General features: G+C 40.5%; 2 protein-coding genes across 5 annotated transcripts in view; both read left to right on the top strand.

Annotated features, from left to right (window-relative positions):
- The window catches only part of LOC132404267 (uncharacterized), a 504471-nt gene that overhangs the window by 360170 nt on the left and 120421 nt on the right, over positions 1 to 23880 (top strand). The gene's annotated exons all lie outside the window — the stretch shown is intronic.
- The window catches only part of LOC132404261 (BICD family-like cargo adapter 1), an 85819-nt gene that overhangs the window by 30952 nt on the left and 30987 nt on the right, over positions 1 to 23880 (top strand). For 3 of the 4 annotated variants that reach the window (XM_059988392.1, XM_059988391.1, XM_059988394.1), the window contains exons 3-4: positions 17905 to 18021; positions 20653 to 20799. The exons of the other annotated variant lie outside the window; for it this stretch is intronic. In XM_059988392.1, coding sequence (XP_059844375.1) covers positions 17905 to 18021; positions 20653 to 20799 — 264 coding nt within the window. The remainder of the gene's footprint in view (positions 1 to 17904; positions 18022 to 20652; positions 20800 to 23880) is intronic. 4 annotated transcript variants of the gene reach the window in all.

Below are 23880 nucleotides of genomic sequence, written 5' to 3' on the forward strand. Positions count from 1 at the left end.
GAGTGTAGAGATATCTTTCAGATAAAATTATAAACTGATATGAAAATTACCATCAAATTATTTCACTAAGATGGGTTCTTCTGGGATTTGGCCAATGTCTATATTATAACCAGTGCATTAGCTGGTCATGACCAGGTATGTGTTTCTGAGAACTTGCTGTATACAGTCTGTCTTTTTTATGTTTTCTACATGATTGTGCATGAACACGTTTTAAGTGTTCTTAATTGGCTGTAGAATACATTGATAAAAGTTCTTTATTATTTTAATTTTTAACTTTATATCAAAGTAATCAGTCTTATTTTTTGTCAGCAGGAAATGAATGACACTTCCTCAGAGAGTTTCTATGCATTCTAGCACTATGCGACAGTAATTAAAGATTGTTTTTCAGTACAATAGATCTAAACCCTGTGTGAACAAGACAAGCAACTGTGTACTCAGTCAAACTGGATCTGAATTTCCTGTTCTTTCCTTAAATTTTTGGGTGGCAGAGTGGGGATATGTTACTACCAAAGGAGGCATAAGGTGCTCCTTCCCTCTGTTAGCTTACAGGTCACCCTTGGGCAAGGTGTAGTTTCTGCTTAAACCCCCCGATCAGGGTCACATGAAGCCATGGAAGCAGATGGTGGATGATCATATGAGAGCAGCTGAAGAGTATCAATAATGGTTCTGCCCAGAAGGCAATGGCAAATCACTTCTGTAAAAATACTTGCCAAGGCTAATCATAGTCATGTAGATCACGATTGCCCACATCATCCAGACATGGCACTTGATGATGATCTTTAATTTGGTTCATCAGGTCAGCAATTTCCTTCACTACTTTATCACAAAATGATTGTTTAGGTCACTTAAGAGAGTCAATCATGCACAGAATGTTTAATTTTAACTATATACAGTGGGTTATGGTCAATTGGGACACATTGGGACCAGTACGTTTTGGCCCATTTAAACAGCTGCCTCAGTTAGTGGAAGATCCATGGAAATAGTTTTAAAAAGAAAAACTATGTTTAAGAAAGTAAAGAATTATGTATTTAAATGGAATACAGAACAAATCAGAACACTGCCAATAGTACTACAGTAGTATACAACCATGTAATAGTTCTTAATAGTTATTGATGGGAGAGCTAATCCAGTGTATGCTGCTTCATTCTTCTGACTGATTGTAACCAAACAATATTAGTGCAGGCATCTAGTGCAGATAATGGACTACCCTCGTACAATGCTTTTGATGACTGCATCTTCAGAATCTTTATTTTCATTGTGATGTTCAAGATGATTGTTGATACCTTCAGATTCCTCATAGTTCTTACCTTGTTGAAGTAATAAAATTATTTCGTTTTCACTCCCAGCTGTTTCTGGTATCTCTAAGCCTGAATGCTTGAAACCACAGTGAGCAAAGGGTTCCAAACTGTCTTACTATTTATTTCTTGCTAATTTTCTGTGACAAAAATGATCGCTTTTGATTACAAGCATGCCCAACTGATGCTGCTTAAAAATTATTCTTTCTAAGTACAGTGATCTAGCAGTCACACAAGCGCACATGACTGGTGTTAGTTAGAAACAGTTCGGCAACAATCTCCTGTCCTAATTCAGCAGTGTAGTGTCCAAAATTAACGAAAGGAATCCTGGCTATTTTCTCGATTACTTTTTGTTCTTTAAGAGTTGTCCCAAGTAAGCAGTTGCCTAATTATCTGGAACCCACTGTTTAACCAAAAATGCAAAAATCTCGTTTTACCTGAAAACACAATTTACTATTACATTAATTAATTTTCAGATTTACTTTTAGCACAAACAACTGTTATATAAGTTATATAGTTTATAATTTAAACTGTAGGGAATTATGGTTCAATTTTTATGTATTAAAAAGTAGAGTTTGTTTAACAATATTCTTAGACATTCTCTGCTCTGCAGATGCAAATGCCATGTAGTTTTATATCCAAACAGCATCCTGTCACTTCATATTTACTGCTTTACAAGTTAGAGATTAATTATTAAACAGATGAAATTTTTCCTTTGCCCCATGCTGTTTTTCTCACAACCAGCCACTTGACAACAAAAGCATTACGTTTCCAATCCAAGCTACTCATTAGTCGGACTTTTTAAGAATCTGTGCTTGATGTGCTGTCCGCACACCCTGTCCACCTTCCATTCCCCAATATGCTTTAGACAATTTATGGTTATTTTTTGGTTTAAAGAACATTGCTTGTACAGAATCTATAACCACGGAAGCAGCTGCACTGTGAGTGCCTAGTGCTCAGACTGGGTGATGGATATAGAAAGTGCTGCATTCCCTGTCCCTGGTGCCCTTCAGACAGAGCACAGGAATTCATTTTAAAATATGTGGATGCTGTCGCCATTATCCTAAGTAACATTTTTTTTCTCTGCACATGCCTATGATACTTGAAAAATTTCAGGATAGATTCTGTAAAATGGTCTGGCATGTAGTCTTGTAAGCAACATCTTTGATGAATTTGGCATTGATTATCTTTTAGAAATGGTAGACTATCAGTTTGAATTGATGTAATTCTTCTTGAGTTTAGGTTTCCAGGATTTGGGTCAAGCAACAATTAAGCAGTAGCAATATTTTTCCAAGTCAAGACACTATTCAAATTGGAGGACCAGATGGAGGTGCGGAACCTGCATGAAGTTGCTGTGCGCCTCTTTCTAGTAGAAATTGTGAATGTGTTAGCTGTTGTCAGAGTAACCTGAGAGCATTACTGCAGTATGTTTTATCGATGGCAAGGACACTCCCACCATGCTGTGCTAGTAACTGAGAGGAAGAATATTCAGAGTAGTGGATGCCAGTCAAGCAACCATTTGTCATTGGTAGAATTCAGTTCCCTTTTCTATTAAGTCTGCAACCAGTCAGGCAAATGAAAACCATTCCATTGCACATCAATATGGCATACATATGCTAGAAAAGTTAGTAAATTACAATCTGGAATTAATCAGCCCCATTCCATATGTATTTCATCCAGGTTATCAATTAGTTTTATTAATAATTAACAACACAATTATATATAATAATATAATATTTATATATTTGGCTAAAGCCTCCAATGATGAAGTTTGTAAATGTAAACTCTTTCATCGTATGGATCCAGTAATTTATTTTTGGGCATCACTGGTATTCATCCACAGTATTTATATTTTTGTTTCACACTTGACTGAGTAATTTTAATTTGTATTCTAATTTTTTGGTCAAGTCCAAATTTAATTTACCTTGGATGGATGGAACTTCCTTAAATGTTTTCACTGTATTTCTTAAAAGAAGGTGTGGTAGGGATTACAAATTGAAAAAATATTTTATCATCTTTGTACTATTCATTAATTTGCACTAAAGAGTATGTTGGCCTACATTTAAAATCCTGTTTAATAACAGAAAGCATAAAATTTAAAGAACTTGCACTTGTATAATTATTTCCCTTAATCTTTGGACATGTGTGCTAGTTTTGCTTCATTAGAAAGAAATTCTTGAAATTGTGAAAAATCCATGATTGAATTGATCTGAGTCTATAAGATGACAGGCTGAAGAATTTATTGGTCAAGAGTAAAATATCTGCATAAGTCCAGTCTACTCCAGGAGGGCCAAACTGAGCTTCTGAACTGGAATTTATGTAGCAGACTCCTTTAAGTGCATCCTATAATGGGCCTATTTTGTGAGAGGTTTCTGCAATGTCACAGTGGCACTACAAACAAGAGTGAGATAAGGTTCTGCTGCTGTCAGTGGGAGCTGATTTAAAACATTTTGAGAATACTTAGTATTGTGGAGGGCAAATCTGAAAATTGCAGTAAGAAACCTGATCTCATTATTTTATCGGCTGCTAATTTTAACATCTATTAGCTATAATTATTATACACCACTGGTGACTGATAATAGGTTATGCTGTACTGCTGAGTTGGCTAGTCAGCCACAGTTATCTAGGTACTTCAAAGGGGAACACTAATGTATTTTTGCACTAATTAGTTGATGATTGTATGTCCTCATTTTAAAGTTCATTGAAGGCTTTGTGATTTTCCAACACTAGAGATCCTGCAGATGCTGGAAGTCCAGAGCAATACACACAAGATGCTGAAGGTCAGGCAGCATCCATGGAAATGAATAAACAGATGATCTTTCAGGTTGAGACCCTTCTTCTGGACTGGAAAGAAAGGGGGAAGATCCCAGAAAAAGAAAAGTTGGGAGGAGGGGAATGAGGTCTAGCTAGAAGATGGAAGGTGAATCCAGGCAAAGGACTGGAGGAGAAGAAATCTGATAGGAGAGGAGAGAGGACAGTGGCAGAAAGGGAAGAAGGAGGGATACTATGGGAGAGGTGATAAGGTGAGGTAAAAGGCCAGAGTGGGAATGGAAGAAGAGGAAAAGGGAGGGAATTTTTTTTACAGGAAGGGGAAATCGATGTTCATGCCATTAGGTTGGAGGATACCCAGACAGAATGTGAGTGTTGAGGTGGCCTGCTTGTGACAAAAGAGGAGGTCATGGTTACCGAACTGGAATGTTTGGAAACCAGTGTGCTGCAGCCAGTAATTTGTGACGACTAGCTCTCCCCTATGCATGAAAGAAATCAATCATAAATAAAACACCAATCAAATTTATTCATCCTTGTGACTTTTTCATAAATATTTTGGGATAAACAAAACAGTCCTCAAGCTGTTACAACCTTCAATAAAATAATCGTTGGTCTATTCTTCAATGCTGGCTATTTGTCTTAACTCTTGGCATCTTGGCAAATAATAACAAAAATATTGATTTCATTCTTGGAAGCTTCAAATGAACAACAGCCATGACTTTTGCAGTAGGTCTATTATGCTTAGAGCTATATGCTGCTACATTGAAACTCTTAACCTGTCTTTTTACTGTCAATCTTTTTCAAAACTTTCCTAGCCAGCAATTCGATTTCAAGCTTCACCTATTTCAGCATTTTAACAAATGACGTTTTCCTCTTCCTTTAATGTAGCAAGAATCACAAGCTTAAAACAGATGTTTAATACAAATGCTACTACATCATTCTTTCTATCTGCTTTCTTCTCCTCCGGCATGTTTTACTATTCCATCTAATCTTCATCTTTCCCCAAATGAATAATCAGTCTACACAGATGTTTTAGCTTCATTTATGCCCTCTTATATATTCAACCTAATGAATTCTGAGCTCAGCATGATATTGATGTCTTCTTCCATTACCTTTTGCATCATTGTCACTGGCCAGAAGTGCTCATCTCATTTAATGGAACCTGTTTCTGACCTTCAGAATTCAAATCTATCTGATGATTTTCCTTTGACCTCTTGACCTCAATCCATTTTTTCACTGTAGGTGTCAGGGTGACAGACAACCTCAGTCGTTCCATTTAATCCAGCCATTTGTTTCTTGTGTTGTAACATTTTGTTCATAACGGACAAAATACAAAATTGTCATTAAACAGCAATGCCCTTCTTTACAAATTGTATTTGTCAAATTGATCTCTACCAAGCAGACACTGAACATCAGCTATGGAACCACTTCAAAGTATGAGGTCAATGCTTCCAAGATGACCCAAACTCCATCAGAGATCTTACCTCTACAACCTCCAAACACAAATACCACTAACCACACTTAACCCACTTCCACCTCTTCCTAAAGATCCAGACACTGGATTGCCAAACACAGATGTTCAGCCAAGAAACTCATTTTATTCCATCTGGAATTTGCTTTTCCATTATTCCTATGCTTCCTACCATTCATTATAGTGACAATTTTGAAGCCGTCCAGTACTTTAATGGTTCCCAGTTTCCCAGTACTAACTGGGAATCCCTTCTACCCCTTTCCCCATTCCTCCACAAGGATAGTTTGAAAGCCCTTATTTGTTTTCTTCGTCAAAGGTCCAAGCTGCTGCCTTCCGTCACCATTCTGTTGTGTCTGGTTGTACCCCTTATCCAGAATTCCAAAATCTAGAAATTCCTGAAATCTGAATTTTTCAACTGCTGACATAACATCACAAATGGAATATTACACAAGCGCTGGGCACTCTCCCAGGCGATGCACAGATCTCAGTGCATCACATACTGTTCTAAGAAGTGATCTCACATGAAGATCTCGATTGTGTACATTCATCAGTGTCAGAGAGAACATACGCCCCTTAAAGGAATGCCAATCATAAAACAAGCAGAGATCTAGGATGAGCTGAAAATTGAAGTTAATTGTGAATATTCAGCAGGGTGGTTGCAGAAACTTCAGAAAAAGCATGGCATTAGCTTTGTAAAATAATCTAAAGATAAAGCATCTGAGTTTCACGAAGCATTGATAAGTTTGCGAAGATAGTCACTGATGAACATCTAACACCAGAACAAGTCTACAATGCTGATTGTTACGTAAACCTAAAAAACACGTAAAATACAAATGCAGTATACTGTAAGCTTTTAATGAAAACACATCACCAGAGGTGGAGACTGGAAGCCTGTCATTGTCTGTTGTTGTTCAACGGCTGATTCAGGTATTCTCCCAATGCTGCTCTGTTATGCTGCACACACTATATTAATGGTATGTAATAATTTTTACTGTTAAGTACCTATCTGTGATGATCAATTGTAAGACAAGGACTGGTTACCACTAGCATATAAATTCAGAGGTGGAAATGATGGCAATCACAAGCTATCTCATTATGTATTCCAAAATCCAAAACTCTCCTGGCCCCAAGCATTTCAGATAATGAGTACTCAACCTGGACTTGTTTCTGTAATGAGCTTTGTCTTTGACTACACTCACTTTCTCTAAGTGAAAGATATTGCTGTGGGAACACTTCCTGGCCCTGAGCTTTGCAGTGCTACACTTTTGCCTTTGATCCTTGTCTCCACTCCCAGAAATGGGATAGAATTCCTGTTGTACTTTTTTTTTCACTCTAGTGGTGTATATTCCCTCTAAACTGTGCATATGTGCGCGCACACACATTTTTCAACCCACGCAGAGGAAATTAATGTGCGCACAAAAGGTTAGTTACCTAAAATAATGTAGTAAATAATAATTATGCTTATTAAAAATAATCTTTTAACTAAATGTTTCTGTTAACTAGTTAGCAGAATATGTATGTTATTTTGTTGTTATTCTGTGCAGTTTTATGTCAAATATTTTGTAAACCTACATAAACTGTGCCATGTGTGCATTCAGTGCACACGTATTTTTGTCGCAGGAAAAAAATTTGCACAACATAAGATTTTTGTGCACACTGATTACTAAAAATTAGAGGGAACATTGCTAGTGGTGATCCTCCTCTGTATCTTCCCTCTTTGGTAGAAAATGTCGAACATTCTCTAGCTTGATGTTCTCTCGCCTCTTCTTCAGGTGCATTAGTGACTCTGTTACTATTAATTGCTGCTTGTGCCATGAACTAGAGTATTTCATTCCCTTTCCTGCCCAGTTCAACCCTGCTTTATTTATTATTTATATATCTGTCTATCTATCCATTCATTTATTGACCAATGGAGATAGAGCATGGAATAGGCCCAGCTCTTCAGCCATGCTCAGAGCGACCCTTGATCAATCCGAGCCTAACCAGGGGGCAGTTTACAATGACCAATTAACCTACTAACTAGTACATCTTCAGACTGTGAGAGGAAACCAGTGCACCCAGAGAAAACCCACGCGTTTCCATGGGGAGGACGTACAGACTCCTTGCAGATGACATCAGAACTGAACTCTGAACTCCGGCGCCCTGAGATGTTAATAGCATTGCACTAACCATTACATTACTGTGGCAGTTAGATTAATTGCCATGGGTACCTCTAATACTTCATCACAACAGACAGGATGGGGATTAATAGGTGCCGTAAGCCCGTTGAGTCCCACTACCACCTTGCATGTGCTTCCTCCACTCTGCATCTGTAAATATTCCATTTTTATCAGTTTCTTTGACTGGATATTATCTGTTCTAATGTTACCTTTCATGCATCCTTTTTGCACAAAAATAGATTTACTTCCACTAGGGTTGATGAGGACCTAAACGATACCACATTGAATTCTTTTACGTGATTTCACCTTTCCCAGTCCAAGAATCAGGATAGAATACCACTTGTTCTCGTCTTGTCCCAATTAAGCCTTCACATTTAGCAGACCAGGCTCTGCAATTTCTGATACTGCCAATTTGATATCATATCCAGTTTCCTCCTCACCTTTCCATGCAGCTGCACGATACGTAGCATTTTCACTTTAAACCCCTCCATCTCTTTGTTGTCTGCCCTAAACACAATTGTGAAGTAATTGTACTACATGCACTCCTTTAAATTTAACATACTGTATTTCCAGCTCACAGACCATTCTGTACATTGGAGAGACTAAATACTGGTTGTAACAATTTTGTGAAATACTTCTGTTCAGTCTGCAGATCTGCTGCAGGCTTCTTATAATCTTAGTTTAATTCTCCGTCTTGTTGCACACTGATCTCTCTGTCCCCTGCTTCCTGTGTTGTTCCAGCTCATGAAATTGTACCTCGTCTTCCATTAAAATGCCTGACACTCTTCTACAATGTGAAGGTACTGACTGGCTGTTAATGAGCATTTCCAGCATTTTTGTTTCATTTCAGTCTTGTGGCATTCTTTCTACAATCCTTTGGTATGTTCTGATAATTATTTGGGATTTACATCTGCTGTAGATTTAAATTAGCATGTACTATCAACCTTCTTGTCATTTATTCTGTTTGTCCTACCCAATTACTGCCTTTCCCTTCTTCTTTTTCTCCCCTCTTTCCCTGTGTTTCATTTCTAATCCCAGTTATCAATAAAGATCAGCAATGTAAAATGCCACTTTATTTCTCTCAGCAGATGCTAACTAACAATGAGCTGTATTTGATAAAAACACAAAATACTGGCAAAACTCAGCAGGCCAGACGGCATCAATGGAAGGAGATAGTGATGACGTTTCGGGCCGAAACCCTTCATCAGGAGCTGTATTTGTCCCTTTTTGTTTCAGATTTCTATCATTTGTGGCTTTCTGATTTGATATTGTACTTGCACTTGTTGCATTGACCCTGTGTTTCATTGCAACAGTGCAATAATCTGTTTGTCTCCCTAATATTTTATTTTATTTCAATCAAACTTGACCATCCACTCTCAGGGTACATTTGTCTACACTTTGCTGATCTATTTATATTCGATGTTGTAGACAATGAATATACTTTAACATTTGTTCAGTGAGTGCACCTAATTCTCTTTAGCTATTTTATATATATTTAGTACTGGACTCTTATTGTTTAAACAGCTTTTCATGTTTACAATTTTTAGCACAAATCTGTGCCTCAACGTGACAAGTCTCTTGAGCACGGTTTGCCCTCTTAGGATTTCCTAATTTACGAGGGGGACACCGCAGCCCAAGAAGAGGTGCTCAGCTGCATGTGATACAGGCAGAAAAGTGGCCGAATCTGCCGAGCGAAGGAAAGCAAGGGGAGTCAATCTAAACCAACAGCATTTGACAGGAAATTCCCTCTGGTATCTGATCAACGATGGGGTGACTTAATGACCTCATTACAGGTGTTTTTTGGTTTACCCTTCACTGTTGCTCCCATTGGTCCTGGGTATTATTTTTAGATTGGAGTTTTATCTTGGCCTGATTAGAATAGAGACCTAAATTCTCAAAAGTCTGGAGAACCACACAGATCTGCACCATTTTTTCCTGTCTTTCAGCGAACATTATTTTTTTAAACTGAAGAAGTTTCTGTTCCAGTACTGCTGATCTGAGTCATTTATTGAGGATCTGGTTAGGTTGCAGTATATACATAAACACTTCCTGAAGGTTTTGTAAACACACATAACAGTTTCAATGTGGAAAGAGGCCATTCATTCCACAGCATCCATGCTGGTTTTACAGAACTATTCAAAAGTGTTATAGGCACACATATATAGCTAGAATGCCAAAGACTTTTGCACAGTACTGTATTTATCAACATGGAGCAGAAAGCAAGTTTGTAAATCTGATGAGCGCGAAGGATGTTGAGAATGGTGGGGGTGGTGTGCAGTGGGAGGTGTGTGGGACAGGTGGCAGAGGGGTACTGGGGTGGGGATGGTGGCACAGGTACAGATACACCCAGCCCTGGGACACCAGACAAGGACATCTGATTCCAAATATTTGTTTTTTTTTATCATGACAGAATGTTTCTTCGGTGCTTCCTGCTCCCTCTCCCTTCCCCTTTTCCCAACCCTGTTCCTGCCCCCTTCCCACTCTCAGTCCGCAATAGAGACCCAGATCAGAATCAGGTTTATCATCACTCACATATGTCATGAAATTTGAATGAATGAATGAAGTATGTCATGAATGAGTCCTGAGGAAGGGTCTCGCCCCAAAACGGGAAAGCGTTTTGTGATAAGAAGTTGGGAGATGATAGGTGGAAGAAGGTATCAAATAGAAGAGAACAGTGGACCAAGGAATAAATAAAAGGAGGGGAGCCAGAGAGGAGAGGAGTAAGAGGAAGGTTATCTCCTTCACAGTCAAGGCTGACTACCTAAAGGTGCAGTGCATTGGATTCAGAGGAACCAAGGCATGTAACAGAAACAGGCTGGAACAGAGAGTCAAAGCCAAGCAAAAACCAGGACTGTGGGAGTCCTGACGAAGGGTCTCGGCCCGAAACATCGACAGTACTTCTCCTTTTGGATGCTGCCTGGCCTGCTGTGTTCCACCAGCATTTTGTGTGTGCTGTGGGAGTTTTGCTGGTTTTAAGTGACTGGAGAGAACCTCATCATCAGGTGTGTGAGGTGATCTTTATGCTGCTGTACATGGTACAGATGTGATCTAGTCTCTGCTTCTCTGCCTGGCAGTCACCTTGGCCATCTATCAGTTCATCAAGATATCCAAGATGTAACAGGTCCTACAGGTTACCATGCACAAGCCCTGGGACAATGAGAGCCGAGCTGAGGCGTACCCAACCTGTTCTCATTCTGATGGCGGCTTCTTCATAAGTGAAGTAGAATCAGAATCAAGTTTATTATCACTAATGTATGTTTTGAGATTCGATATTTTGCAGCAGCAATACGGTGCAAGACATAAAACATTACTAAGTGGCAGACAAGGTGAAGGAGAATCCCATGGACTTCTCAGATATATTAAGCACAAAAGGATAGCAATGGATCCTCTTCAAGATCAGCATGGTGCATGGAATCGAAAGAGATCTGAAATGGTTTTTTTTAGCGTCTGGACTATGGACACAGTCTATAGAACTGAAGCAAAACAGTAGTGAGGTCGTGAACCAAATCTGGATTACAGAAGAGGAGGTGCTTCCTGTCTTGAAGCAAATTAGGGTGGATAAGTTCCTAGGTCGTGACAAGGACTCTCTTCGTATCCTGTGGGAGGCAAGTGCAGAAATGGCAGGGCCCTAGCAGAGGTATTTGAAACACCCTTCACCACTGCTGAGGTGTTGGAGGACTGGAGGATTGCTAAGGTTCCGTTGTTTAAGAAATGCTCTAAGAATAAGCCTGGAAATTATAGACTGATGAGCCAGTTCTCAGTACTGGGTAAATTATCCAATGATATTCTGAGTACGGGATATACAGTTTAAGTATTCTGGTTAAGAATAGCCAGGAGGAGGTTACCAGGAACGTTGATAAAGGAAAGGCAGTAGATGCTGTATGCATGGCCTTCATCAAGGTCCTGCACTGGTGGCTGATCCAGAAGCTCCAGTGCTTGGCATTCAGAGTGAAGTAGTAAATTGGATTCAACGTTGGCTTAGCAGGAGAAGACAAAGAGTGGTTTACCTCTCTTGAGTAGTGAGCCACAGGGATTATTTATATTCTATATTAATGATTTGGATGATAAGTGGTAAATTGGGTCAGCAAATAGCAGATGGAGTTTAATGCAGACAAGTGTGAGGTGTTGCATTTCATAGAACATAGAATAGTACAGCACAGTACACAGTGTTGGCCCACAATGTTGTGCCGACCCTTAAACCCTGCCTCCCATATACCCCCCCCCACCTTAAATTCCTCCATATACCTGTCTAGTAGTCTTTTAAACTTCACTAGTGTATCTGTCTCCTCCACTGACTCAGGCAGTGCATTCCACGCACCAACAACTTTCTGAGTGAGAAACCTTCCTCTAATATCCCCCTTGAACTTCCCTCCCTTTACCTTAAAGCCATGTCCTCTTGTACTGAGCAGTGGTGCTCTGGGGAAGAGGTGCTTGCTGTCCACTCTGTCTATTCCTCTTAATATCTTGTATACCTCTATCATGACTCTTCTCCTCCCCTTTCTCTCCAAAGAGTAAAGCCCTAGCTCCCTTAATCTCTGATCATAATGCATATGCTCTAAACTAGGCAGCATCCTGGTAAATCTCCTCTGTGCCTTTTCCAATGCTTTCACATCCTTCCTATAGTGAGGCGACCAGAATTGGACACAGTACTCCAAGTGTGACCTAACCAGAGTTTTAAAGAGCTGCATCATTACCTCGTGACTCTTAAATTCTACCCCTTGACTTGCAAAAGCGAACACCCTATAAGCTTTCTTAGCTACCTTATCTACCTGTGAAGCAACTTTCAGGGATCTGTGAACATGTACATGCACCCCCAGACTTGATGGGCCGAATGGCCTACTTCTGCCCCTTTGTCTTGTGATCTTGTGATCCCTCTGCTCCTCCACACTCCCAAGTATCCTGCCATGTACTTTGAACTCTGCCTTGGAGTTTGTCCTTCCAAAGTGTACCACCTCACACTTCTCCGGGTTGAACTCAATCTGCCACTTCTCTGCCCACTTTTGCATCCTATCAATGTCTCTCTGCAATCTTCAATAATTCTCTACACTATCCACAACACCACCAACCTTTGTGTTGTCTGCAAACTTGCCAACTCACCCTTCTACACCCACAGCCAGGTCGTTAATAAAAATCACGAAAAGTAGAGGTCCCAGAACCGATCCTTGTGGGACACCACTAGTTACAACCCTCCAACCTGAATGTATTCCCTCCACCAAGACCCTCTGCTTTCTGCAGGCAAGCCAGTTCTGAATCCATCTGGCCAAACTTCCCTGGATCCCATGCCTTCTGACTATCTGAATAAGCCTGCCGTGTGGAACTTTGTCAAATGCCTTACTAAAATCCACGTAGATCACATCCACTGCACTACCCTCATCTATATGCCTGGTCACCTCCTCTAAGAACTATTTCAGGCTTGTTAGACATGATCTGCCTTTCACAAAACCATGCTGACTGTCACTGATCAGACCATGAATCTCTAAATGCCCATAGATCCTATCTCTAAGAATCTTTTCCAACAGCTTTCCCACCACAGACGTAAGGCTCACTGGTCTATAATTACTTGGACTATCCCTACTACCTTTTTTGAACAAGGGGACTTTCTTGCTCTCCTCAGTCCCCTTCTTAAGCTCCTTTCTTGCTACCCTATATTCCTCAATAGCCCCATCTGATCCTTGCTTCCTAAACCTCATGTATGCTGCCTTCTTCCACCTGACTAGATTTTCCACCTCACTTGCCCCCCATGGTTCCTTCACCCTACCATTCTTTATCTTCCTCACCAGGACAAATTTATCCCTAACATCCTGCAAGAGATCCCTAAATATCGACCACATATCCATAGTACATTTCAGGAGGACTTTTTGTAATTCATGTTTTTTCTCTATTATTATGTATTGCATTGTACTGTTGCTGCAAAGAGAACAAATTTCATGGCATATGCCAGTGATATTAAATCTGATTCTGATGCATTCCTGCAGCCTGGAATGTGCTAGTCAGCAGCATTCCCCTACAGACATCTGTTAGAGACCAACAAATTTTGAGAGTCTTTGGCAAAGTTGATGATTTTCCCACAACACTTGATTTTAGTCTTGGTTTGCATCTCTGGGAACAGACTGTAGATCATCCAGCCGGTATGTTATCTCCCAGGTACCAGCGTCAGGGATGCCTTGGATCAGGCCCATGGCATTCTCAATGGGGAGAGGGAGCAGCCAGAAGTCTGGATACATATTGGCACCAATGACGTGGGTAGACAAGGTGGGAAGGACCTGAAGAGATATTTCAGGAAACAAGGTAGAAAGCTGAAAAACAGGACCTCCAGGAGAGTAATAGAAACATAGAAAACCTACAGCACAATACAGGCCCTTTGGCCCACAAAATTGTGCCGGACATGTCCCTACCTTAGAAATTACTAGGCTTACCTTTAGCTCTCTATTTTACTAAGCTCCATGTACCTATCCAAAAGACTCTTAAAGGACCCTATCGTATTCGCCTCCACCACCATTGCCGACAGCCTGTTCCACGCACTCACCACTCTCTGTGTAAAAAAACTTACCCCTGACATCTCTGTACCTACTCCCCAGCACCTTAAGCCTGTGTCCTCCTGTGGCAACCATTTCAGCCCTGAAAAAAAAGCCTCTGACTATACACACGATCGATGCCTCTCATCATCTTATACACCTCTATCAGGTCACCTCTCATCCTCTGTCGCTCCAAGGAGAAAAGGCCGAGTTCACTCAACCTATTCTCATAAGGCATGCTCCTATATCCAGGCAACATCCTTGTAAATTTCCTCTGTGCCCTTTCTATGTCTTCCATATCCTTCCTGTAGTGAGGCAACCAGAACTGAGCACAGTACTCCAAGTGGGGTCTGACCAGGGTCCTATATAGCTGCAACATTACCTCTCGGCTCCTAAATTCAATTCCACAATTGTTGAAGGCCAATACACCATATGCCTTCTTAACCACAGAGTCAACCTGCGCAGCAGCTTTGAGTGTCCTATGGACTCGGACCCCAAGATCCCTCTGATCCTCCACAATGCCAAGTGCTGTCCATTAATACTATATTCTGCCATCATATTTGACCTATCAAAATGAACCACCTCACACTTATCTGGGTTGAACTCTAACTGCCACTTTTCAGCCCAGTTTTGCATCCTATCAACGTCCTGCTGTAACTTCTGACAGCACTCCACACCATCCACAACACCTCCAACATTTGAGTCATTAGCAAACTTACTAACCTATCCCTCTACTTCCTCATCCAGGTCATTTATAAAAATCATGAAGAGTAAGGGTCCCAGAACAGATCCCTAAGACACTCCACTGGTTACTGACCTCCATGCAGAATATGACCTGTCTAAAACCACTCTTTGCCCTCTGTGGGCAAGCTAGTTCTGGATCCACAAAGCAATGTCCCTTTGGATGCCATGCCTCCTTACTTTCTCAATAAGCCTTGCATGGGGTACCTTATGAAATGTCTTGCTGAAACTCATATACACTACATCTACTGCTCTTCCTTCATCAAGGTGCTTAGTCACATCCTCAAAAAATTCTCTGTATAGCTACTTGCACCATGTGCCAGTGAGGGTAAGAACAGGATGATCTGGCAGATGAATGTGTGGCCGAGGAACTGGTGGAAAGGGCAGGGGTTCAGATTTATGGATCATTGGATCTCTTCTAGGGAAGGTATGACCTGTACAAAATGGGTGATTTACACCTGAACCCAAGGGGGACCATTATCTTTCCGGAGACGTTTACTAGAGTTGTTCGGGAGAGTTTAAACTAATTTGGCAGCGGGGTGGGAACTGGACAGATAGTACTAAGGGTGAAGGAGTTGGTTTACAAGCAAAGGCAGTGTGTAGTGAGACTCCGAGCAAGGAGAAGCTGATGATTGGGCAAAATTGTAGTCAACGGGATGATTTGCAATGTCAAATGTGGACTAAATCGAAAAGGGTGAATACAAAACTGAGTGTATTATATTTGAGTTTACACAATATATGGAATAAGGTAGATGAACTTGTAGCATATTTACAGATTTGCACGTATGATGTTGTGAGCATCACTGAATCACGGCTGAAAGAAGATTATAGCTAGGAGCTTAAGGTCCAAGGATACACACTGTATTGAAAGGACCAGCAGAACAGCAGAGGGGGTGACGTGGCTCTGTTGGTAAAAAAATGAAATCGAATCATTAGAAAGAGGTGATGTAGCATCGGAAGGTGTTGAGTAGTTGGGGGTAGAGCTAAGGAACTGCAAGAATCAAACAACCCTTGCCTCAGCAAGGACCTGGACCCACTGCAATTTGCCTATCGTCACAATAGGTCAACGGCAGATGCAATCTCCATGGTTCTTCACACGGCTTTAGACCACATAGACAACACAAGCACCTATGTCAGGATGCTGTTCATCAACTACTGATCAGCATTTCATACCATCATTCGCACAATCCTGATGCAGAACCTGGGCCTCTGTACCTCTCTCTGCAACTAGCTCTTTGACTTGCTAACCGGAAGACCACAATCTGTGCAGACTGCTGATAACATATCCTCCTCGCTGACGATCAACACTGGTGCACCTCAGGGGTGTGTGCTTAGCCCACTGCTCTACTCTCTATATGCACATGATCATGTGGCTAGGCATAGTCACATAGTCAAATACCATCTACAAATTTACTGATGATACAATCATTGTTGGTAGAATCTCAGGTGGTGATGAGAGGCATACAGGAGTGAGCTATGCCAACTAGTGGAATGGTGCCGCAGCAACAACCTGGTACTCAACATCAGTAAGATGAAAGAGCTGATTGTGGACTTCGGGAAGGGTAAGACGAAGGAACAGATACCAATCCTCATAGAGGGATCAGAAGTGGAGAGAGTGAGCAGTTTCAAGTTCCTGGGTGTCAAGATCTCTGAGGATTTAACCTGGTCCCAACATATTGATGTAGTCATAAAGAAGGCAAGACACTGGCTATATTTCATTAGGAGTTTGAAGCGATTTGGCATGTCAACAAATGCACTCAAAAACTTCTCTAGTTGTACCGTGGAGAGCATCCTGACAGGCTGCAACACTGTCTGGTATGGAGGGGGGGGGGGGGGGCTACTGCACAGGACCAAAAGAAGCTGCAGAAGGTTATAAATCTAATCAGCTCTATCTTGGGCACTAGCCTACAAAGTACCCAGGACATCTTTAGGGAGCGGTGTCTCAGAAAGGCAGTGTCCATTATTAAAGATCTCCAGAACCTAGGGCAAGCACTTTTCTCACTGTTACCATCAGGTAGGAGATACAGAAGCCTGAAGGCACACACTCAGCAATTCAGGAACAGCTTCTTCCTCTCTGCCATCCAATTCCTGAATGGACTTTGAAGCTTTGGACACTATCTCACTTTTTTAATATACAGTATTTCTGTTCTTGCACATTTTTAATAATCTATTCAATATATGTAATTGATTTAGTTGTTTGTTTATTATTATGTTTTATTTTATTGATTATTTTTTCTCTGTTAGATTATGTATTGCATTGAACTGCTGCTGCTAAGTTAACAAATTTCACGTCACGTACCGGTGATAATAAACCTGATTCTGATTCTGAAGGGAGTATACATGCCAAAAGGGCAGTGTTACAATAGTTATGGGGGATTTCAATATGTAGGTAGATTGAGAAAATCAAGTATTAGACCCCAGTAGGGGGAATTTCTAGAATGCCTATGAGGTGGCTTTTTAGAGCCGCTTGAGTGTTGAGCTCATTAGGGGATCCGCTATTCTGGAGTGGTTGATGTGCAATAAATGAATAGATTAACGATCTTAAGGTAAAAGAACCTTTAGGGGAAAGTGATCATAATCTGATCAAATTCATCCTGAAATTTGCGAAGGAGAAGCTAAAGTCAGATGTATCGATATTTCAGTGGAGTAAAGGCATGAGAGAGGAGTGGGCCAAAATTGGTTGGAAAAGAATGGACAGGATAACCGCAGAGCAGCAATGGTCGGAATTTCTGGAAACAATTCAGAAGGCACATAATATATACATCCCAAAGAGGAAGAAGTATTCTAAAGGCAAGATGACACAACCATGACTAACAAGAGAAGTCAAAGCCAACATAAAAGCCAAAGAGAGAGCACATAATGGAGCAAAAATTAGTGAGAAATTATAGTTGTCCATACTTGTACAGTGTATAGTTCTTGTACTTCATCCCTTGACTTTGTTTCTTCTTCTATAGACAGCTGAGATAGAGCAGCAACTCTCAATGCAAGTTCATAACCTCCGTGACGAGTTCCGGGAGAAAAGCATATCGACAAATCAGCACGTGGTGCGCTTAGAGAGCTTGCAAGCTGAGGTGAGATCCTGTTGGATTGCATCAGTGTATTTATTCCATGTTTAAAGCTGTGCCTATCGAAGTCTATAAGCAATGGCACAAGAGATTCTGGTGCGATGTGGGTTATGGTTCCAATTCTCTCTCAGTACTTTAAATAAAGCTGGCACCAATAAAATAGTTTCCATTAGCAAACTATTCTCATGTGATCTGCAGTGAGTAATCCAATACATGGCCTGAATTAAGATATTGAATTGAAGTATTGATGGTGTGGATAGTCAGAGGCTTTTCCCCGGGGCTGAAATGGCTGGCACGAGAGGGCATAGTTTTAAAACACTTGGAAGTAGGTACAGAGGAGATGTCAGGGGTAAGTGTTTTACTCAGAGAGTAGTGAGTGCGTGGAATGGGCTACCGGTGATGGTAGTGCAGGCGGATACAATAGGGTATTTTAAGAGACTTTTGGATAGGTACATGGAGCTTAGAAAAATAGAGGGCTATAGGTAACCCTAGGTAATTTCTAAAGTAAGTACATGTCCAGCACAGCATTGTGGGCCAAAGGGCCTGTATTGTGCTGCAGGTTTTCTATGTTTCTATATCATTGTTTAGGACTCTTATTTATCCTCTTGTCCTATAACACCAGGATTTTTATGGTTTGCTTATATATCTGTTCCTTTAGAATAGTGAAAAATACGTTATTGTAATATTTAGTCTTAAATTTATAGTTATGAGTATTTATACAAATAAACATTGGAACATAGGACAGCAAGAATCCAAAAATAGGAAGTAGGAAAACATTAGAGTACATGTAGAGTACAGTTCCCAAATTGTTCTGAAGCTTAAAGCCACAAATTAACTGGTAATGGATGCCCATGGAACCTTGGGTCTTAGCTGGTTTGCATGGAAAGCACAATATGAACATGGAATTGGCGCAGAAACACAACTCTGTTCTATTTCACAGAAACTTTTAAAAAGGCACTTGCCCTTGGAAATGAGCAGTTTAGATGGAAGAATTGTAATGGGGAAAAAGAAGTTGTTAATAGATTAAACAAGTTAGTAAAACTATTGCAAATCAATTTCAATGCAAACATATGAGGTTGTCCATTTTGAACTTAAAATTATGTTTTCATGTACAAAAGTCATTAAAATTTTATAGGTTTTGAATAATTTTGAATACATTTCTAATATATTGCTGATATATCTTTAGAATTAAAGTCAGAAGGAATTTATAAAGTTCTCAGAAGCATAGGTAGATGGTCTTTTTCCAGGGTAAGGATCTCTAAAGCTAGAGAGCATAGGTTTAAGGTAAGAGGAAAATATTTAAAGATCTGAAGAGCAGGTTTTTCCAATATAGTAGTTATATAGAACAGGCTGCTAGAGGCAGAAACAATTATGATATACAAAAAGTGTTTGAGCAGATACTTTGATGGGGAAGGAGGAGGGAGATATTGGCCTAATGTAGGCAAATGGGATTAGTGTGTTAGGCCAAAGAGTCCATTTTTGTGGCTATAGCTCTGTGACTCTGTCCAAGATAAATTACGTGCAGAGCACTGTGAACATTTCTAAGGGTTGATGATGTGTTATTGAACCTTTTGGTATATAGTGACTGTATGCCGAGTATGAATGAATCTCAGGATCCTTTTTATATGGCATAGGATGTTTGAGAGGTGAGGGTTTACTCTTAGCTACATAAAGTGTGAATATGTTTGAAGAGTTTATATAGAGTAGTGGCGTAATACGTGGAAATTGTCGGCTTAATTAATATGATAGTGAGCAAGATTGTTTGTCTATGCTATGTGAGTGCTCTTTAATAGATACTTTCCGATGTGTAATTTAGGAACAACCTGTCCAGCACAGTGAATAAGCATCAAAAGGATTCCTACAGGATTTGTAAATGTGAGAAGCTGCTGACATACAACATGCAATCTGGATAATCAGAATTTAAGCTAGAAATGCTAACTACTTACAAAAAGCAGAATAATTTTCTTCCCTTAACTTGATGAACACAAAATACCAAATGTTAAAAATACTGCTCATTACTGTTATATTTTTTGTTTTTTTTTCCTTTTTTTTTTGTCTGTGGGGTGATGTGGAGCAGCAGATTCTAGAAGTAAGTACTTAATACTTTCTATCTAATACTTTAACATCTGTCAAACATTGCTCATTACTGTAACTAAATCCTTTATCCCTTCACTGGATTTGGTGACCTGCTGCCCCTCTGAACACAAAAACACACCAGCTTATAGTTCTGCATGTACAATAACGTTCCTGCCCTCAGTGTAGAGTGAACTTGCTCTCGTTGTCACCAATGGTGGTGCTCCAGCTTGAAAAGTACAGTTGCATCCATCTGAGTGCAATCAGCCAATGTTGATGTGGTTAGGTGGTTAAAAGCACCTGTTGTGTCCAGCTGGGATTTAAGTATTCAGACGTTCTGGCTGTCCTATCTTATCTGCAGCATCTTTACCTGTTATTTCTTGCCTGACTTCCCATCCTCTTGATGTTGCCCTTATCCTATTTTTGTGGCCTTCCCTTCCCTGCCTTACCCTCATTTACCCCATATCCATAGCCAATGCCTCCTTTATCCATCACACTTTGTCTCCACATTGCAGCTGGGCTGTCTACAGCATTCTGATGCCTAATTTTACCTCCTGATCTCAGATAAAAATGCTAACGGAACGAAAACATGAACTGGAGCAGCGTATCAGTGCTGTGATTGAGGAGAATGAACTGTTGCAGGGCACAATTGAGGAACTTCAGGAACGAGTGTTGATGGCTGAGCGACAGAGTCTTGAGAAGGATCTACAGGTGAGAAGTGTTAAAGAATGTACTTCAGAGGAAGGAACAAGAGCAATGTGTTCTAAATGACTGGAGTGTGTGTACAAGAATTTATACAACACATGGTTTAAGGGAAATAAATACAGAGAATATGCACAATATGGGTGCTGCCACCGTCCATTCCTCTGACAGTTCTATTGCCTTGAAAACGGGAAACTATCATTGCATACAAATGTAGCAGATGTTGTGTTGCAACTGGAATTAAATCAGTTGTTTAGTGTCATAGAATAACTCTTGTAGGGTACCCATTCTCCATTCAAGTCTACTTTGCTCTTTATACCAGCTACCTTCCTTCTCCATTCTCGGTCCTGATGCATTGATCTGAAAACATTGATAATGGGAGGGGGGGGATCGTTGCTCGCTGCCGCTTACGCGTGGGAGGGGGAACTTTGGGGTTCTCACGTTTAACTGTTGTTCATTCTTTGGGGCACTCTTCTGTTTTCATGGCTGTTTTGCGAAGAAAAAGCATTTCAGGATGTACATTGTATACAATTCTCTGACATTAAATTGAACCTTTGAACTTCTGGCCCATGTAGATGCTGCTTCGAACAACTGACAATCTGTGTTTTTTACCCTTTGGACAATTAGCTTGACACTAATATGAGCTAATTATATAACATAATAAACAGTGGCCAAGCTTACTATCATCTCTGATTCGCTGATAGCAGATTGTTTTTGAAGTAGAGAACTCCAGATCTTGACCACAATAGCATCTTCAGTACAGAAGCAAGAAAAGATTGTCGTTGTGTTGGAAGAACTGTCCTCTAAACATCTCTTTAGCATATCTGTTGTTTGTTCAGGAAGCTGCAAAAAAATTGAAGATGCAGGAGACTACAGTTGAGGAACAGATATGATGCTGGTAGAACTTCAGGAGTCAGGTAGCTTCGCTGGAGGGAATGAACATTCACAGTTTTGGATTGAGATTGACTTTCCATTTCGCTGCACAGGTGCTGCCTGATCCACTGAATTCCTCCACCATCACATTCATTCCTCATCTGAAGCAAATGAAATAGCCAGTGAGAAATGAGGACCAATTTTGCTAAGTGCATTGTGTTTGAAGGCATACAATTTGCTTTGAAGTTTCACTGCTCCAACCAAACCAGCAGAAATTAGCTTTGCTGATATTGTCAAAGTAATGCAGGAACATTTATAACTGAAGCCACTGTTGATTGCAGAATGCTTTAGGTTCATCAGTGGAACCAAAATGAAGGGGAGTCCATTTCAACATATGTGGCTGAATTGAAGAGATTGAACATTGTCAGTTTGGTAATGGGATTAATGATACACTAAGGGATCGTTCAGTTTGTGGAATCTTATAAAAATATTCAAAAATGGCTCCTAATGGAAGCAGTGCTCACATTTAAGAGAGCAGTTAAGGTCACTGTTTCAATGGAAACTGTAGGCAGAGATGCAATTAAGTTGCAGTCAGGAATGAAAGTCAGCGTGAACAAAATTGCAACATCTAAACAGAAACCAGCCTGGCCAAAAAGGTTGTGTTTCTGTTGTGGCAGGGGCTCACACACTGCAGGCCAATGCAGATTTAAAGGTGAAACTTGCTGAAAATTCAAGCAGTGGGGGATGCCCAAGGCCAAAGGATGTGTCCCAGTTGTGGTCCTTTTTAGGATTTGTCAACTACTATAACAGGTTCCTGCTTAAACCTAGCTGCTTTGCTCATCCCTTGAACTTAATACTGCAGATTGCGAAGAAGTGGCAATGGTCAAAGCAGTGTGAGATGGTTTTTAAAGGGAGTGGTTAAGATTTCATCATATGAACACATGCTGGGAAGAATTAACAGTGAGGAAAATGTGCAAGGCGCGTGGGATCAATTTTGGTTGTCTGTTAATTTAAACTTAAATTAGAAGTTTTTTTCGGTTTCTTAGTTTAATATATTTTCCTGTCATGGGATGGCTGTATAAATATACTGTACTGTATCTGCTGTATGATATGCTGTGCTGCTTTGTAAAATAAGAATAAATAATAATAAAAATTTGAATTACAAAAAAAAAGGAAGCAGTGATGGCAGGCACAGTACTGACACATTGTGATCCAAATCATCCAGTGGATGGCGCTTTGCTTTGTATAGGAGCAGTCATGTCACATGTTATGAGTGATGGAAGTGAATGCGCACAGCCTTTGCAACATGTTCCCTTACCACTGCAGAGCAAGATGGCGCACAGGTTGATGGAGAGGCTTTGAGTCTGATTTGGGGTGTAAAACATTTCAAACAGTAATGGGGAGAGTTTACCTCTGTTACTGATCATCAGCCACTAGTGTCCATTTTCATTCTACAGCAGCAGCAGGAACGCAGAGGTGTGCTCTTTCCTGGAGGACAAAATTACAAGTTTGAATTCAAGAGGACAACTAATCATGGAAATGCTGATGGATGATTGTCTTTACAGTTGGAAAAGGAAGTACCATAGAAATTTACTCACTCCTTTTGACGTATTCTCCCTGACACAAATCAGAAGTTTCCCCCTTATTGTAGAGATAATCCAAAGGGAAACCTGAAAAGAGCCACACTATCTCAGGTCTACGTGGCCACCAATAATGGCTGGAAAGTGCAAGGAAAACTCCAGTTTCCCCATTTTTACCAGCACTGGGATGAACTTCCCTTGATGGAAGTTGCCTTGTGTGGCGATTGAGAGTTGTTATACCATCCAAGCTGAGAGCTAAAGTGTTTAGGAGCTGCATGCTGGGCATCCAGGCATGGTTAAAATGAAGGCATTGGTTTGAAATGGCCTGGAATAGATCAGCAGATCGAGCAGCTTGCCATGCACTGTATGGGATGCCAACATGTCCAAAAGATGCCCAGAGCAGCACCTCTCCATCGCTGGGAATGGCTTGCTTTGTCCTGGCAGAGGATTCATGTGGATTTTGCCAACCATTCATGGGCACAAATCTCTTGGTAATAGTGGATACAACAACAGAGTGACCAGAAGTAGCCTCCACTGCAGCCTGGCACACTGGTGATGCATCATTGAGAAACCTCTTCAGAAGAACACTTAGTGACAGTGGACCACAGTTTGTGGGTCATTCCTAAAAATGAATAGA

This window comes from Hypanus sabinus, chromosome 13 (assembly GCF_030144855.1).
Source record: "Hypanus sabinus isolate sHypSab1 chromosome 13, sHypSab1.hap1, whole genome shotgun sequence".
Classification (NCBI taxonomy): domain Eukaryota; kingdom Metazoa; phylum Chordata; class Chondrichthyes; order Myliobatiformes; family Dasyatidae; genus Hypanus; species Hypanus sabinus.